Source organism: Aythya fuligula, chromosome 2, assembly GCF_009819795.1.
Source record: "Aythya fuligula isolate bAytFul2 chromosome 2, bAytFul2.pri, whole genome shotgun sequence".
NCBI classification, from domain to species: domain Eukaryota; kingdom Metazoa; phylum Chordata; class Aves; order Anseriformes; family Anatidae; genus Aythya; species Aythya fuligula.
In genome coordinates this window covers 8,852,839-8,871,505 of record NC_045560.1, presented here as the reverse complement: position 1 = coordinate 8,871,505, position 18,667 = coordinate 8,852,839, and the positions used below count along the sequence as shown (strand labels likewise).

Here is an 18,667-nt window from a genome sequence, read left to right as displayed (position 1 = left end):
TACTGTCATCAACACATAAAAGGGCGAGTCACCAACTGCAGACTAGTTATAAAAGAAGGGAGAAAAAGCTCTTATTGATTTGAGAGTTCTGGGTACAAGGAAAACAACGATTTTTTTTTTTTTAAATTGCATTCCTATTATTTACTATTTTCATAAGTCTGGGGGCACGAGATCCAGGCAGCTTTGAGCAATGTGCATCTATCAGATGGAGAAGATGTAATACAATAACCAAAACATTATGCAGGATTATCATTATCCTCCCAACTGCAGAGGAATTGATGAGTTTCAATGGAAACAAAGGGAGAGGAGTGGACCAAGGCTTTCATATCCTGGCAATAAAGCTGCTAAAAATGCAGAGATCTGCCCGCACTGGGTACCACACTCCTAGTACTTCCTCAGCATTAGTGCAGTCATATGGCTATCCCTGCAGCCCACGGCCCAACAAGGAGGAAATCCAGAGGAGAAACAGCAAGGACTAACTGAACTCCCCACATTGAAGGGAATACTCCAACTCTCACTGCTCCAGGGAGGAAAAGAGCAGCTAGTGGAGAGACTGATTGTCTCAATGGTGAGGTATTTCACCCCGCCTTCATCAGTCCAATACAGGGAGATGTCCCTCGTCCTAATCCACACCAAGGATAAAAAGGAGATCTGAAGCAGTACATTCATGTCACTCTGAGAACATACACCTGCACAGCATGACACATCAAGGAAAAGCAGCCAGGAAAGAAAGACCATTAAAAGCAGCAGTGATACTACATCACTTCTCCATCACAAGCATCTTCTAATCCCTTTCAGTCCAGCTTGAAATGTGAAACAATCAGAACTTTTATTTTGATTTGTAATGCCCATAATTAAGTGCTGGATCCGTATCAAAACAGAGTATTCACAGGGCAGGTTCCTCACTTAACTCCCATGGAAGTAAAACCCTGCTCAACCCTACAGACCCCGTACAAATTTCCTGCTGTGTATTGTACACAAATATTTAAGCCACAGTTCATGCTTTAGAAACTATGGAGAGCCCCTCCTCAAGGTCTCAGGTGGTAAGATACATTTCTAAATGCAGGATGGCAGGAAAAGAACAAGAGATGAAAGCCTACGACAGTAGAAAAAGCACACAACAAGAGCTCTTTAAGTACGTACAAACAGTTCTAAATAGCATAGGAAATGATACGGTTTCTTCTTGAAGCTTTCTGGGTATTTTTTTTTTTTTTATAGATTTGGGCTATGTTAATTTTATTAGATTCAAATAAATAAGCATCATTTTACTGACACATTAACAATGCCACTGAACACATATATACATATAGTAAGTAGTCGATTGAATAAGAAGCAAAACTAGAAGTATATAACTAGTAACTACTACAGAGTTATTATCAGTACTAGTAGTCAAAAACTTACAGGTTATACAAATTGCATAATAGTTATTCAAAACACAGGATTTAGAAAAGGTACCCAAATTCGTGCTCCTCTTCATTGTCACTTTGCAGAAGATCATCGTTCAGCTCCTCATCTGACAAGTCTGACTGATTCTAGGTTTTGGAAAAAGTCAATCATGAGCATAAAATATGGATACAAACTATACAAACTACTTAATGTTCAGAAGTTTTTGTTAGTTTGTTTTTTAAATGAGGATCCTCAACGAAATTGACTAATTCAACAAGAAAAATACACCACTCGAGATAACAAATCTGTAAATAAATGTTTGATGGTTGAACATAAATTTCCAAAACTCAGATCTGCCCAGCTATCAAGTCTATTCACTGAGGTTTTTCCAAATACAGCCAAAGATGACAATTCACTTGAAGAAATACCAGGATGAGAGAACAGTTAACATTATTTAACTGCCCTGTGACCCTGATACATTAGGCAAGTCAGGAAAAAACAATTTGAATTGCTCTTCTTTTTAATGAGCAGATACTTAGCCTGGAGAAATGATATAATGATATTAAGAACACTGACAAAGTGTTTATATAATGGTATTAAGAACACTGATAAAGTAGTTTTCAAGCGAATTAAGGAAAGAAGAAAATATTGTGCCTTTTTCTGAACTCCTAATTTGTCAAACCATATTTTCAGTTGCTTCATATATTTATTCTGTTTTATTTTGTTTTAAATAATTACACTGTAGGAAGAGATAACTACAGTTTTGCTCAGCAACATTATTTCCATCCCCCTGAAGTAATGGGGGCAGAAAGGTTACACAAGGGTAGACTTATCTAAAAGTACTTGGATGAGATTAAGTAAAAGCAAGTTTAGCCTAAATAGCTCAGGGAAAACTTCCTGAGAAACCTATTATTACTCCACCATTTAAGTCCATACCCAGAGATACTGCTGAGAGCTCTGGAAAACTGAAAATAAGACTAAGAAAAGCAAAAGAACATGTAATACATTGGAGAAATCTAGTATCGCTTTATATTCATACAGTCAAATTTTAGTAAGTAGCTTTATCAACTTTGTTTCAACTACAAAGATTTAATGTTAAGTGCTTACATTTTTGATAACCAGTAAACTAGTCAACAGGATTTCCTATCTTTTACGGGGATTACTTACAGAATAATTTCACAAAGCTAGCTTCTAACATTTGGAGTGTGAAGCTACATCAATTAAAACTCAACTTTCACCAGATCCATGCTTCTTAAACCTATTAATCTCCAGCTACAACTTTAAGAACTACTTTCTAATTGAACTCATTTAGCAGATAAAGAAGGGAAAGAAGTGACCAGCCAGTTTTGATTTCCCTGTCTCTTCCTGCAGGTATCAGGCAAATACAAACAGACCCAAATCCAAACAAATCCAATCTTTCATGCAGTTCCATTTTGGAAACACGTATCACAGAGTGGAGAGTCTAAAGCAGTCGTAAGCAAACTCATTTATGTTCTCCAACACTAGCTCTTCCCACATCCTTCCTTTACTGTAGGAAGGAAAATCCTCTGCCTACTTGTTATGTAAAGAAGTAGCAAATGAAGTGCAGTGGGTGGATCTTTAATAGACACCACTGACTGCTTTTTTCATTCACTCACCACCCAGAATGTACCAGAGCACCTCAAACAGATCTCGGTATAACACTGCTGGGAGTGAGCGGCACAACAGTACTGATATTTTGACAAATAGCCTTTAATAGCCAGCAAACTGGCAGTTGAAATGAATTATCAGGAATCCTGACCAGCTGCAGGAAGCATATATATAAACACACACGCTTTTTATATCGATGTATTATTATTATTATTTTTAATTAAGTCAATCTGAGATTCAGATAAATTGATTTCGAGAGCCATCTTTTTGGTTTTTTTTTGGATCTGTGTGGTACAAGGAGAAATGCCACCTCAGGAAAAAAAGTACTAAAATTTTATTAAAATCACCACACTTGGAGGTATTTCACAAAAGCAGCAGAGCCTTGGGTTGAAAGTGTCTGGCAAGACAGCAGATCAGATACCTGAGCAAGGTGGCGCTCAGGCTTCAGGGAGGTGACCATATGATACATAAAAGGCCGTATCAAATAACTGGAGTGGATGAGCTTAACAAGATTCACACTTCAATATCTGTAACAGTTCACTTCAATGCATCTCTCTTACCTTTTTGCCAGCGAGCAAATCCTCTCCAAGCAAATCATCATCAAGTTCACTGGAATATAATAACAAATTTTGAAAAGTTGAACTTAGAAAACAGAAATAAGCACCACACATGACTTAAAAAACTAACTTGAGATTTGTCACTGATTCCACACAAAGCTTTCCTTTTAACAAAGCATTTAGCAAGCAGGAAAGGATGTTAAATGCATCAGACGAAACACATTAATACTGTTGTTGTGCAAAAACTTCATTTTCAGACCATCTCCTTTCCATATCCCTCTAATTATAACACAGTAAATATACCTAGACAAAGTGCAGACATTTAAGACACAGCTAGATCCTCCTATTCAGAGCCATTTGGGTATACTGTCCAAATTGTTTCCTACTTCCCTACAGAAGCAGCAGGTAAAACAGTCACATGCTGTAGGCATAACTCAGCCTACAGGCCACTAAGTGGTCCCAGCTTCATTTCAGGAAGGAGGCATCAAGAGGCCACCTGGCTTGGGAGGTGGTAAGGCCTACATCTTTTATAAATGCCCCCAAATTCAGGAGGAGGAAAGGTCAGACGTTTGCTGGACCACAGAAACCAAATACATGGCTCACTACCTCTTTGAGAGTGGCTAAGAATTCAGGAAATGAAAATACCTGGCTTACTAAACTTCTTCCAACACACACAGTCTCCTACATAAAGAGGATCCAACATGAAGAACTAGTCTCACTATTTAAGATATTAACTACTTAATTTCATTTTGCCTTTAGTCCAGTGCCAGGAATAAAGAGATTCCCCCTTCTATAGAAAATATTTATTACTGACAAATGCTCATATCAGAGCACACACATCCTAACTCTAAAATCAGATGGCAGTGATTTGAAATATGAGCTGTAATTCAAGAACAGGAACCTATTTTAACCTGCATACGTTGGCAGACCTTAAAGAAGAAAAACAACACAGGCCTTGGATATTACATAAAAATTAAATACCTCAAAGTGAGAATGGGAACTAAAGATAGGTTTCACTATACTTGAGTCCACAAGAAAAAGCATATTTGCTACTCTTTTAAAGCAGCTAAGAGGAAATTCATACTGCTGTAATTATGTGTAAGAGTTCTTTAGGATGACACAGAATAGCTGGAATGACACAGGAGCAACTGAGGAAGCCAATCTCAAAACATAAATTAGTACTAGACATTGATAGGCACATGTCTTTAAGACCTAGCTAATGCACAGATAATGCACAAAAAAAAAAAAAAAAAACTCTGAGAGAACTGACTGCATTCCACATCATCACTGAATAGGATATTATCAGCAGCACACAGTATTTCTCCATACTGATCTCAAACAATTCCAGGAATGTCTGAACATTAACAACCAGCAACTGCTCTGTGTTCACTGCAATATTAAACAAAAATTGGGACATATGACACATACATCCCAAAGAGTAAAATGGCTAGCATTTAAGTCCTTTATTTCAGAGACAGAAAACTGTACGTAACAGAATGGTTCTGGAAGAGTTTTTAGCCAAACCTGAGGTAGCAAAAAGGCACACTAATCTCTTCAGCACAGAATCAGTAATCTGACAAAAAAAAAAAAACTGACAAAAGCACAAAGATTTGAGAAAATTTCCCAGCACTATGGTCCACCGCTGGCAGCTTTTAATAAAGCTGCACAAACGAAATTCAAATAGACAGCAAGAGTGTGGGTTAGGCATTGGAATGGGCTGCCTACGAAAGTTGTTGAGTCACCATCCCTGGAGGTCTTTAAAAGACATCTTTTTAAAGATGTAGAGCTCAGTGGTATGGTTTAGTGGAGGACTTGTTAGTGCTGGTCAGAGGTTGGACTCTGTGATCTTGGAGGTCTCTTCCAACCTAGATGATTCTGTGGTTCTGTTGTAGCAACATTCAAAGACAAAATGCAAATTCAGCTAGGAAGAAGGTCAGGTCAGAAGGAATGATAAAGATAATGAAAGACTAAATTCATTATCTAAATATAGTTATGGCTATTCAGCATATCACTAAAAAAATCTTTGATGCTTTTTTTTTTTTTTTTTTTTTTTTTTAAGACATTTGGTCAATAGAAGTAACTGCATACATACTCTAGATTTTTTAAAAATCTTTGGCTTGCTACATGGCAGACCAAAAAGTTTGTATGATCACATAAACGAAGCCCATGACAACATGCCAACAGGTTTTCCATACAATGGTATTCACCATTTGCACTGATGATTTAAAAGAAAAATCAATGTTGGTAACCGCTTGAATTAAAGTAACAGTGAAAAGCCTGAACAGTAAAGCAGACATCATCTCAAACTTCTAACATAACTAAATCTGAAGTTATATATCAGAAAAGAGGGACCAGAACTACCAGATCTATTTAAAGAAACAAACAAACAAAAAAAAACACCACAGCTACTAAGAGATCTTCAGTTAGCAGAGAAAACCAGATGGTTGGAAGCCAATACCACGCAAAGCCATACAAGAAAAATTAAATTGGAATAAAAGTACACATCTGTGACAGTTCCAAAGGCAACCAATCCTCACTATCATCAGGACACAAAGGTCTTTCCAATACTGCAGTTCTAGGAAAATGGGACAAAAATAATCTAGTTCACTGCTCTCAGAAGAGACAGACCCATTGCCTGCCCTTCCTCACCTCCAATATTCAATGTTCCCATCACTGAATAAATTCAGCTCATCAAATCAGGATGAGAAAATAACATGAAAAATGAAACAACAAAAAGGGAGAAGTTGTCTTTTTCTTCCAAACAGAGAAATGAACTATCTCAGAGGAGGGTCTGAACAAAGAAATTTCTACAAAAATCAACTACTAAATCATTCCTGTCATCTCACAAAATAGCACCAGAACAGCACATTTTTCCCAAACCCAAGCTTTGGGCTACTTAAGAGAGAGAAATGTTTAAGTTAACAGCCCGTGATAAACACATCAGACTATATGGCCCTTTCTGGCCTCTGATTTCATGAGCATGCCTCATTAAACGTGAGCAGTAGCAAGAACAAGTGTTTTGGAAAAGAATTTGTAATAAAAAAGGGTAATGGGAAAAATTCTCCAAGAACAATGTTACATTTGTACTCCAAAATAACATGGGCCTTCCAACTCTCAGCTATCACCCTCTGGTGTTTGGGAACAAAAGAGAGCCGGAAATCCAAAATGGTTTAAGTGTCTGGGAGACAGGACTCAGTTAAAAAGCAACACATCAGTGATCAACTCTTTTCTAACTACCTAACTCCCTCAGCCTCATCCCCCCCCCAAAAAAAAAAAAAAAAAAAAAATTAGGTTGCAAAACAAAGCATGAGAGACCAAAAAAAACAAAAAGGTCTACTGTGTTTATTCAGCTTTTTTCCCATGCCATATTCAGTAAGGTGTGCCCTATACTGAACCAGGCCAGTAGTTAGAAAAATTCAATTACATTAGGGCAACAACATACCCAGGGGTAAGGCATTTACATGTGCCCAGACAACCACAGAACTTAACACGTTCAGAAGAAAGCCTCGCAATCTAGCGAGAACTATCATTAGAATAATAATAATCCCAACACATTTGCAAATGAAATGATATTCTATCAGATAAAGCTGTAAAAAAAAATATTCTCTCAAATGATCAGCAAGATGAAACTCTGGAATCTCTAGCACTGCCCCTAAAACCATTTCCCTTACAACTGCACTCAAGAATAAACAAAACATGATTATTCATCGTTTCTAATTACACGTAGCTAATAATAGCAACAAAAACAAGCACATAAATGAAAGAACTTTCTTCTAAAACTGCGTGCTTCAGTCTCAACTTAGTGAAAATGCCCTACAGCCTTCCTCAAGTCCCATAAAAATAGCTTTGTCACAGGGCATTCACCTCCAGCAACAAGTTTACAGCTTCTTCCAAAAGAACTGTTGTTTGACTCGCCCACATTTTCCATGGCAGTAAGAGTAAGGCAGCTGAAAAAAATGGGACCAACCAACATTTAAAAGCCCACCTATTCACACCATGAAGTCAGTTGTACAGGCAAAAAGTTCAGAAAATCATATTTTAATATAAAAGCATTTGCCTGTGATACAGGCTTTAGTATTCTGGGGTTTACTGTGCTACCTCAAGCATGACGCCACAGCTCTGGGGCTGGGAGGCATCGCAGTACAGTGACCTAGCTTTAACACATTATTTTAATTGCATTCTCAAAGCAGATCAGTTCCTTGATGCAGTTTTCACCATCCAACTCGCAAACAACTGTGCTGGCATGACAGTGCAGCAGATATCCCCCAGAGCAGCAGAACAAACTGTACATTCAAGATATTGTCTGAGTTCCTTAGTCATTCTTCCTCACCTCCTACAGCAGCGAAAACTATTTAACCTAGCAGGAAAGCATGGAAGAGGAAACTAATCCCTCCGGAATGACAATAAGCGTACAGTAGCTGGTTCACTCCCAGGGCTCAGCTCAGTGGAAAACTACTTACAGTACAATTTGTTTACCAGAGTCACAGGAACGATTATTAGATAAGACAAGTTCAATTCAATTTTTTTTTCCCCCTTTTTACAGTGAAACACACTGACCACTGGCAAAGTTTGAACAAGCTTCTCTGCTACTAAAAAGGACTAATAATAAAGCAGTTTAACAAGAAGTGAAAAGCTTCCTACCAGAAAGAACAGACAAGTTTAGCCAGCAGCTAGACTCGTCTTTCGCAGTCAGAGTGCCTTCACATAAAAGGACATGCATTTATTCTCCCCGAAAATAACCAAGTTAGTGCATACTTCTAAATCTTTATAGCAGTTGTATTTTTCAATAGCAGCCTGTATGTAAGCTCAATTACCCTTCAGATTTTGAGAATAAGAATTTAAACATTAAAACCTCTCAAATTCAAGTACCAGACAAAAATCTATTTAAGCTAATCATTAAGACCCTACTAAAGACTTCGAGGAAAAACAAGGCTTTTATTGTAAATTTAATTACACACCACAAATGCTTTATATTTATCTAATTTTAAATGGCATCTCTTCATAGTGCTCTCTAAATTCCTCAAGACAAATATACATTTGGCACAGTCTAGCATCTGCTGACACATGCATAACAACCAACATCTTCATTAGTATCTGAAAGTGCACTACTGTAAATATTAGAATACAAAACGCCAGAACAGCGAAACACAGCGATGTAATACAGAAGCCAAACATGAAAATATTCTACCCACCTGTCCCACTCATCATCTCCAGCTCTTCTTCTCCAAGACCTCTCTGCACCAGGCTTATCAAATTGATCAAAGTCGTCATCTGTAGGGGAAAAAAAAATAAAAGGCAACTACATGAAATAATCCTTATTGAAATTCAAGGAGGTTTCTGAAGCAACCACTTCAGTCTGGTTTTGTTTGATTTTTAAGATGATGCAATGATAATTTTTTCACTTTGTTTTAACGTGAGAGAACCAGATAAATACTGACTTGTTTCAATAATTTAAAAAAAATTGTGTAAAAGCTCATAAAGTTCAAGTACGTTGGAGATGAAGGGAATTATGTCTGCCAGTCCTCTGTTCATCTTGGGTGCAACAAGCCTATTTGCCCACACTGAGCTCTTGCAAAAGTACTTAGAAAAAGGCAGCAGCCACCAGGTTGGCACAAGGCAGGGTGGTACCAGCACCCCCCAAAAAAAAAGAAGAGGGAAGTCAGGTGTAAAACACCACCAATACCTCAGCTAGGGCATTAAGAAACCTGGAAGCAGGTCACCCTGTACACCTAAGTTTGTACACGCCTTCCAAAATGAGACTGCTGCTCCAAATATTTTTCTCACCAAATAACCTCAGTTTACTTTGTCAGGTCACAAGTTATTCTTATGCAGCTTAGTTTTTAAATGACAATTTCACTACTTAAAAAGATGAAATCTTCCATTTATCTGCAAAAGAAATGCCAAGTTCATCTGCTCTGTGCAGATATGCAGCTGACTCATCACCTGCACATTGGCAACACAACCTTCACTCTCCCATTCTCTGGCTACAGCCCAACAGAGAAAGCAGACAATAAATAGAGTTTTTTTTACCTATTTTAATGACTTGTGAAAGTCAAATAAATAGACTAATAAAAGTTATGCTCAAGACAAAGGGAAACTGTCTGCAGTTTAATGATCTCCAAAATACAGGAAGCCAAACTACCCAGCCCTTCCAGCCTTACAGTCTGAACTGATGAACACTTAGATGCCATACATCCAGTCATTCTCCTGGCTCAATTTGCACTTAAATCTTTGACTAAATACAACACCAATGATAGACTGATCTTTGTGTTTTGAAGAGCTTTCAAAAAAAAAAAAGTCTTCAGTTCTTTAAACTCAGCTGCAGCATCCTTTGCTGAATATTCCTCACATGCAATGACAAACCTATTCGCTTCATATAAGCAAAAAGCAGGTGTTAAGTGACAACAGAAAATTAAAAGGAGGAAAAGACATTAAAATTTCTGTTTTGAAAGCTGTTGGTTTAATGATGTTGCCAGAGCTGATTTTTTTTTTTAATTTTTTTATCATACACATATTAAAATAAGACTGCTCAATATGAATGATAATGCCATACAAATCGTGTATGGCAACTCACTTCTTCTGGAACAGGAGATAAAAACAATTCCCCTCAATCAGGTTCCCCCTTACTCCCTGTAGATACTTCTGTATTTTAACAAAGCTTCTATATATTGGTTGATCTACATGGACTAACACCACTGAAACAAAACATAATCTTACATTTCTCTGCTCAAACATCTACATACATGTATTCTGACCTCCTTCAATTCCTATTCCTTTTCCAACCACAGGGAGAAGCCAGACAGATATGCAACCACTTACTATCTTCTCTTGAACACCAAATTATCCAGTCTTGTGGCCTATAAAAAATGCCACGTTGCTCTCCTTACACTCAGAAACATGCTGCAGGGACTGTATTTGGCTATTGCTGTTTTAAGGGCACAAATCCTGCAGTGTTGTTGTTCTTACAGCTGAATTGCAGCAACAACTGACTTGATGTAACCACCTCTAAAGGTGGTTTAAGGTAACGTGACTGGGTTTGCAGCAACTCAAAGCAGGAGTGTTTGCACACTAACATACCTCAAGACGACAACCACCACACCTGGAAGGCGGTATCTTAAGCTCTGCCTGCTCCTTGGAAAGAAATTGCAATTTTGCATCCCAGGCATCACTCTTAGGAGTACAGAGCAGTGAATTAGAAACCAATACAACTCGAGGATGGTATCTTAGCTCTGTCGTGACTCAATTCAGCGCTAAACTCTTACACAGATGGACCTTCTGCCAGATTTAAACCCAGACAAAGCTACACACCAAAATCTCCTTTTCTGCTGACATGCCTTTACAGCAAAAAAAAACGCTCTTCAATACAATTCACGCAACTCTTCCAGGCCTGATAGTTGAGTTTCACTGCTATAAACGTGCTTCAGCTTACGAGCAGTTAAGAATACCAAAAGAGGAACCAAATTCCTGGCATAGACTCCTACTCAGTCAGCACACAAACCTCTACCCTCCCTCCATCTCTTATAACTTGTCCAAAACTCTCCCATTCTGCCCTTTATTTAAGAGCAACTCCTACCAAAATCCAAAGCTGCATTACATTCCTTCAAAGCCTTTCTCACAAGGCCCCTTGGGCAGGATGCATACAAAGGCTTCCAAAATAACTGGTTGACCTGCATGCAGTGAGTGGGGCTCCTAAGAACCACTCCACATACGTCCCCACCACCTCCTTGCTGCCTTCTCTGTCTCATCACCCACTTACAACACAAAGATTTTGGGGTCAAAGGGAGACAGCTTTTCTTTTGGGGCTTTATACTTGTTTGTTCTGTGACAGCTGACGCAGACAACAAGCATTACAAATTACGCCATTAAGCCCTTGCATATTGTCAAAGCCCAAAGCAGGCCGTACCTGTCCTTCAGAGAAGCAGGTTACAATAGTCATGCGCCTACAAAGAGCATTCAGTTCCAGCGTCGTGGTTGGTGAGATAGCAAGCACTAAAACAGCTACACAGGTGTAAGGCCTTGCTGTCCGCGTGATACCTATAAAACCTCACAGAGGCACCATTTTGTTTTTGTTTTTTTTTTTCCATTTCTGAAGCTGCATTTTTGTTCTGTGTAGGAAATAACATTGGAAAATACCAGTGATCAACAATCAGCATAACATGTATGGATGTTTCTCCTTGAAGAAGTCAATGTTTATGTCACACGCGGTTAAGTGCTCAGAAAATTCATCATCAGTCAGAGCACAAAACCACTGAGAGCAACAGCCAAACACTTTTTTTTTTTTTTTTTTTTTTTTAATTCTCAGTTCTACTGTGTTGGAGGTGAGAAAAGGGGAAGGGGGGAAATCCATGCACGTAAGTCTTTTAAGCAGGAAAATGTCCATCACAGGGCATTAAATGTTTTGTACTTCTTCCAGTGGTATCACTACAGCTAGGAAGGTAGCTGTACATCACAGCTCATTGATGAGATTTGCAATGCAATGGCTATGGCTCCTTGTTTCAATGCAACATGGTCACCAAGATGCGCATGGATTAGCAGAGTATCAGCAGCAGGATTCAAACAGGAGCACTAAATACACTGGCGTCCCCCCAGGCAACTTCCAGGCAACGTTGTAAGGAAAAAATCAAGGCCTATCACATACCAAAAAAGCACTGAACGAGGAAGCAGGAAAAACCAGTTATGCAGGAAAAAAAAAAAAAAAAAAAAAAGAAAAAAGAAATGATCCAACACTTGGTTCTCCCTCACTGCAGCACTAAGAAAAACACTGTTTTAGAAGCTTCAGAGAAGTTGGAACAGAGACTGCCCAATGCTGCCCGCTTTGTTAGACCCGCCTGCCTCCCCAGGCTCTGGGCAGCTGCAAACCTAAGTACAAAGAGTGCCAAACACACTCGGTTCCCTACACTAAGAAGGTTTCTGTTTGCTTTGTACTTACCCTACTGCAGCAACAGCAGTGCTGTAAGCTGTTCTACAGCTTATTTTCTGTTATGATGTATGACCAGAACTGCTTTTTGTTGGTTCTGTTTTATTATTTTTTCCCTGCTTCATAAGAACAGCTCATCCACACTAGAAATCCACAGAATTATTTCTTCTTTGGTTACACGGATGGCAGTTTCCTGCTCTCTGGTCTCCCTTTCAATAAAATTTACGCTAATAATTTTCCATGTAAAATGGAAGCCTTAGCTACACAGTCAAGTCTCACAAGCGTAGGAGGTGAATCAGCAAGAACACTGCAGAGCAGAGCTCTTACACATCTTAAAATGGTACCAGCGTAGCCTAAAAAGGTAGTCCCACATAGCAACTGTTGCTAAGATGGAGTATTTTACTGCAATGAGATGGCCAAAACTTCTCGACTAGGAAAAACAGTTGATGACTGCACTGCTCTTGCTACAAATACACCTGCACGCTTTCCGGAACACTAACTACACCTCGTAAACCTCCTTAGCAGCTCAAAATTTTGTATCTTGGCCCACTTCAGTATTTCACTACCACGAATACCAAACTTACTATTGCTTATAGGCACTGAGAAAGCATCAAAGATGTCTCCTTAACCTAAGCAAGATGGAGAAAAGCTATTTCTTGCGACAGTGATCCAATAGTTCAATGGAAAAAAAGCATCACGCTGCTTACCCAACAGGTCTTTTAAAGTAACTATGCTGGACTGCTTCTGGGCAGAACAGAAGGGGTTATTAAAAAAAAAAAAAAAAAAGGGGGGGGGGGAAATGAAATGAAAAAAGGAAAAGTCATTTACCACATGGTAAAACACTTTTCTATGCCTAGATATAACACTGAATGCAATCATTTCATCTTGATCTGTCCCATTTCCCAGCATCGTATTTAAAACACTCAACAGCATTACAGGCACGAGTCCCCAGGTTAAGAACAGCTTACCAGCCTTTCTTTATGCAGCAGTTTATTTGTTCAGAGTGTTTTTCTTCATATTTCACTGCAAGATGTTACCCAATACACAGGTATTGTGAAGCCCAGATTTCCAGGAACTGAGTACACCACTTAAATGCAAAGCCTAACAGCCAACATCAGTATCTTGCCGTGTCATACGGAGAAATGTCTACAGCACAGGACAGAGATGTAACAGTTCTATTGACACTGACAGAACAAAAACTTCTGGTAACTAATCACAACATCTAGCAGTAAAAACTCAAGGTCAACACTAACTCCTGAACTGAAGCGTGTGATGTAAGCTAAACATTTTGAAGCAAGCTATGAGTCCAGATCACTACCCCATCATGAAAATCATATTCACTTGGACTGCCTCGTGCACAAGAAAACACATGCAGAAATACACCAGACAAACACCAACACTTTGGTTTGTGTGTTCGGGGACAGCCATCATGTAGTCTTTATATTGGTAAACAATTACTCATTCAAGCCTTAAGAATTCAGTGACTAAGTGTTTGTAACAATATAGTAGTTGCACAACACGGCCCTCCACTACTGTATTTCAGGAGTTCTTTCCAAATTATTCGTATAGAATAGTGGTTTGGTTTCTCAAACAAATAAAGTAGAAAAATGAATTTCTACAGGAGACAAGTTATTTTTACCTTCTTAAATATCTTTTTCAGTGTTTGTAATGATGGAAAACAAGTCACTAACTATAAGCAAGAACAGAACTAATAACAATGTGCCACCGGGAACTTAAGTTCTGTCATCAGTGCTTGAAAAAAATATCTTAAACGGAAAGTAAGAAATAAAAAAGAACTTCATCTAAACACAAAAAATGTTTCCAAAGCCCTCTTGGATTTGAAAATATATTTGCTTTGGAAATACATTTTAAAAGTGTCATGGTTCCTTCCCTCATGAGCACACTGAACAGCAAATGAAGGCCAAGAGTTTAAATGAAATCCACATGAGCTTGATTCCCAAATGGCTTTGGACACTGATGAGAAACGTCTACTCTCCAGCATCTCTCATAGCCACCAAATGTTACAGTTGGAACTGAGGCTGCATAACAGCAGCGCATAATAAACGCAACACAGGACCAAATCCACTACTTATCTGGAGGTTTTTTGGGTTGAGCCTGTGACAATCACCACCTTCAGTATTCTAGACAATAAGTTGCATCAGACCTAAAATCTGAGGTTTAGTATTTGATGCAATAAAGCACGGTTCAGCTTCGTCTTTCATTAAAAACAAGTGATGCTATGGTTATGCTCAATTTAGATGACCTTTGGTGAGATAATATTCAGAAAAAATGTAGCTCTTAGTGAAAACTTTTCAAAGAAGCACTAAAATGCTTTAAATTGCCATGTTTAAAGAAAGTCTGCTGTCACAAGCTCACTCAAGTAATGTTTTTTTGGCACTAGTCCTTAGCTAATACAGAAGTCCATGTATTTGTATCTCGCAAACTGTGGAGGCCTTTGTCACTTTGGAGTCTGTGTGTGTACATTCCAATACAAAAGCAAGTTATAGCGCCCAGTTGCATCAGTCCACCTAGCGAGCGCAATACCCAGAAACTCAACCATGGCCAACGCTCTACCCACTTCCATCCAGGCATAAATGTAGAATCTGTTTCCAGTCCCTGCGTGCTGCTGTCAAGTAGCCTGAAGTACAACAAATTCAATTTCATTCAGACTGCAGGATATTTACTGTCTTTAAATTGGATAGTGACCCCACAATGCAGGGGAAGGTGCTTGCTGTGCTAGCAGTATTAGCTTTTTAACCATCTTTATTAACAGCAGCACAAGAGTTTTTTATAGCCGCTACATTGCTAAGAATGCAACAGCAGCCTTCAGATTAGTTGAGTGACAATCAACTAATCAAAGTTAATCAACAATCAAAGTTAAACCAATGACAGCTTGAGTTCCAACTGGAGAAATAACAGGCCCAGATGTAGAGAAGCACCCATTCGGCTCCTCTTGGTATAGGACTTCTGAGGAACATGGGAAAGACACGTACGGATTGGACTCTCTTCAGCTGTTTTGCTGTCTCCCACATTCCATCACAGCCCATCATGATTTACTCTAAAGATATGTGCACTCAAAGTAGTCTAGAGGAAAGTTCATCAGAAGCAAATTAACCAGAAAATAAGTTACAATAGCTTCCCTTTGCCTCAGTAAGGGAGGGTTGATGCTTCCCCTGCTTCATGCTGGAAGGGTTCCAGTGGTATCAGATGGCAGACAACCAAGAAGTGTTCCTTGCTTTGTTTTACTGCGGGTTTGCTGTTTAGTTTTGCTGTAAGCACCTCTCACTGAGTAAGATTACTACCATCAATTTACAGCTACATTTTAAATATCACAAAAATCCAGCAGCTACACGACACAGCTGGTGTATTATAAGCAGATGTTGGACTCAACACTCAACATGTTTGCTCTGGTCCTGGTTTTACACGCAAGTTTGCATCAAGCTTGGGAATCGCTGCCTTAACCATATCAATGGACTAATGAGCAACTATCAGCCCTCAGAGTCTCGCGTCATCACTACCAGAGGCATCCTGAACGTACATGTTTCGATACGGGCACTCCAGAATAAGCAGCAGGTTGAATCAGGCCGCACGGCAAAGGAACTTGCAAGTTCATATGAAGTTGTGAATCACTCCCAGAGACCTCACAGGCCACCACGTGAAAGCTTTCCAGTTTATGTTTGTGAAATCTATCGCTGCAATAGCCTTAATCATCGTCCTTAGTATCTGGTTACAGAGGTACGTACGAGTACTCTGTTATTAAGAATCAAGCCAGTTCTTCCCAAGAACTTAAAAAAAAAAAAAATACATCAATGGCCAGTGAGCCTACACACTCTGTCCAATAGACAATCCTTCCATCGCATCAAATGTACTTGAGATGTTCAGCAGACAAAGCCATTTCATTTTTCAGTCCTGCATCATCTCTTTACAGAAGACTTTAAATTTAATCTGTATCTTCAACCACAAAACTCTTACTTTGACAACTATTACCTTGAAATTATGTCAAATTAACACTCCATTTATTCTGCACTTCTTTTCTAATTGCTTGTAAGCCCATTTTTTAAAAGAAAGCTCTATTGCTATTACGTTAATAATTAAAAGTCTTTGCCCATCCCAAAACCAAAAAAAAAAAACCAAACAGAAATGAGAAACCCTGAGGACTAAATGGAAAACATAAGCTCTGAAAGCCAGAACTTCAACTAACCAAAACCACTTCAGCCAAGTAACCACAAATTCCTGGATTCCTTTTTTCCCCCACTTACTACTGCTATTGACTTTAGATATCAGCCTCTTTCCAAATAGAGCTGTACGTACCATTGTAGTGTAACTGCCATTTTTTAGGGGGGTTTTGAAGTGTATTTAACAAGTTCCACCAGAAATTTTACTTGACTACTCAGATTAACATGAAGTGACACCTCTGTATTCTTCATTTAGATACGTGTTGCACAGTGATCGTGCAGGTTAAAACCGCCACTATTTACATGGAGCAAGGATCATATTTAATTGACTGCTATTTTATTGATGAGCTCAGCGTTAATTCTGAACAAACAACTGCCTGCACCCATGTAGTGCAAAAGGCTCCTAATTCAGTTAGACATGAGCAATATTCCATCACAAAACAAAATAAACTAGAAACTGCAACTGCACCCCTTGGTTGAAGGCTGTCTGTTGCATGCACATTTACACAAGTAAACACTCTCACTCAACTTGCAGCAATTATAAGCACAAAAATTCAAGTGCTTAGAAAGTGATGTTTCCTTTAAAATACCCATTCCTTGTAGTACTAGCAAAAAAAACTTCTAGATATAGAACATATATGCAAAGTTTACTTCCATAGCAAAAGTAACTGAACCACAGATAATAGCACAAATACTTTTGCAAACTAACTTAAACACTACAATGTAATTAGCACCATTAAACCAATGCTCAACATCCTCAAAATATTACCAATTACTGCTGTCCTTTCTAGCCTTCTTCCCAAAGTTTTCCATTATGAAATTTGGGGATTTCCTCGCAACATTTACCTTCAGCAGCTGCATTTACACACTTTGTTCACCACTGTTAGCTTAACTGGTAGCGGATTGACCACTTTGGCAAGTGATCCTGAGGACCAGCCACACTGTTCTCTGTAATAGCTGCTGACAAGAAAAATTAACTAAAATTATCAGAAGCTTTAGCACAGACAAGGACAGATGCTGTTAACCCTAACAAGCGTTTAACTAACCTGTTAGTCCTTGTGAAAGGAGGGCTCAAAGCACCTGAAATAGATGCGTTCTCTAAACTACATCCCTCTTGAAGATGGGTCGCATGGGCGATCTAAGTCTTTTTTTCTTTAAAATCACTCAATCAAGTGTTTTAATTTTAAAGTCTACCTACTGCACTACCCAGAACAGCTCTGGCTTTTGCCTGTCGCTTAAATACTGCGAGCAGGAGCCCAACGGGAGAGCAGTGGCGCGCCCAAGAACCCTAGGACCGAGCACTGATTTCACCTTACGCCTTCCAACCGAGATGCTCTGCTTCGGGATCGTCTGCGAAACAAAATTTTCGTTACTTCTTAGCTTAGACATCAATTATTCGATGGGGACACACTCACGGTGAGCATGAAACCACGATACGTTGCACATCTAAATAAACACGAGCCTAAAACACACCCCACACACCCACCCGGCGCTCCCGAGCCCAAAAAGGCGGCTGAAAAGCCTTCGTGAGGGGAAAGGAGCCGAGGGGGCCCCGCACCCCCTCAACCCTCCGTGAGGCGAGGCCCGGCCCCGCCGCCACCCACCTGCGCCTCCTCCCAGGGCGGCAGCCATGGCTCGTCGCCTCACCCCGGCCAGCTCCCCACACCTCCTCCGAGCCCCGAGCCGCGCTCCGGGGAGCGTTGGGACGGGGGCAAGGCCCCGGGGAAGGGCCCGGCTTCAGCGCCCGGCGGCCGCCCCTCGGCGCGGCCCGGCCGCAGGAGAACAACAAACTACCACAACATGGCGGCCGCCGCCGCTGTCGCCGCCGCCGCGTTGCATGCCGGGACGGCGGCGGACCGGCCCTGCCCCCTCGAGGGAGGACACGGAGGGCGGTGGGCGCCGCCGGTTGGTCAGCCCCGCGCCTAGTGCGCATGCGCCTCGCTCCCTCCCCTCGGCTCAGCCGGCCGGGTGGAGGGGGCGGGAGTGCGCATGTGCAGAGGGGA

The 18,667-nt window shown here is 39.9% G+C and overlaps 1 protein-coding gene across 5 annotated transcripts in view; it reads right to left on the bottom strand.

Moving 5' to 3' along the window:
* RBM33 (RNA binding motif protein 33) overlaps window positions 1-18,465 on the bottom strand; it is a 99,547-nt gene extending 81,082 nt beyond the window's left edge. For all 5 annotated transcript variants that reach the window (XM_032181036.1, XM_032181037.1, XM_032181039.1 and 2 more), the window contains exons 1-4: window positions 18,269-18,465; window positions 8,765-8,843; window positions 3,576-3,624; window positions 1,456-1,532 (exon numbers count right to left, since the gene is read on the bottom strand). In XM_032181036.1, coding sequence (XP_032036927.1) covers window positions 1,456-1,532; window positions 3,576-3,624; window positions 8,765-8,843; window positions 18,269-18,296 — 233 coding nt within the window. In that variant the 5' untranslated portion in view covers window positions 18,297-18,465. The remainder of the gene's footprint in view (window positions 1-1,455; window positions 1,533-3,575; window positions 3,625-8,764; window positions 8,844-18,268) is intronic.
* Window positions 18,466-18,667: the final 202 nt, after the last annotated feature.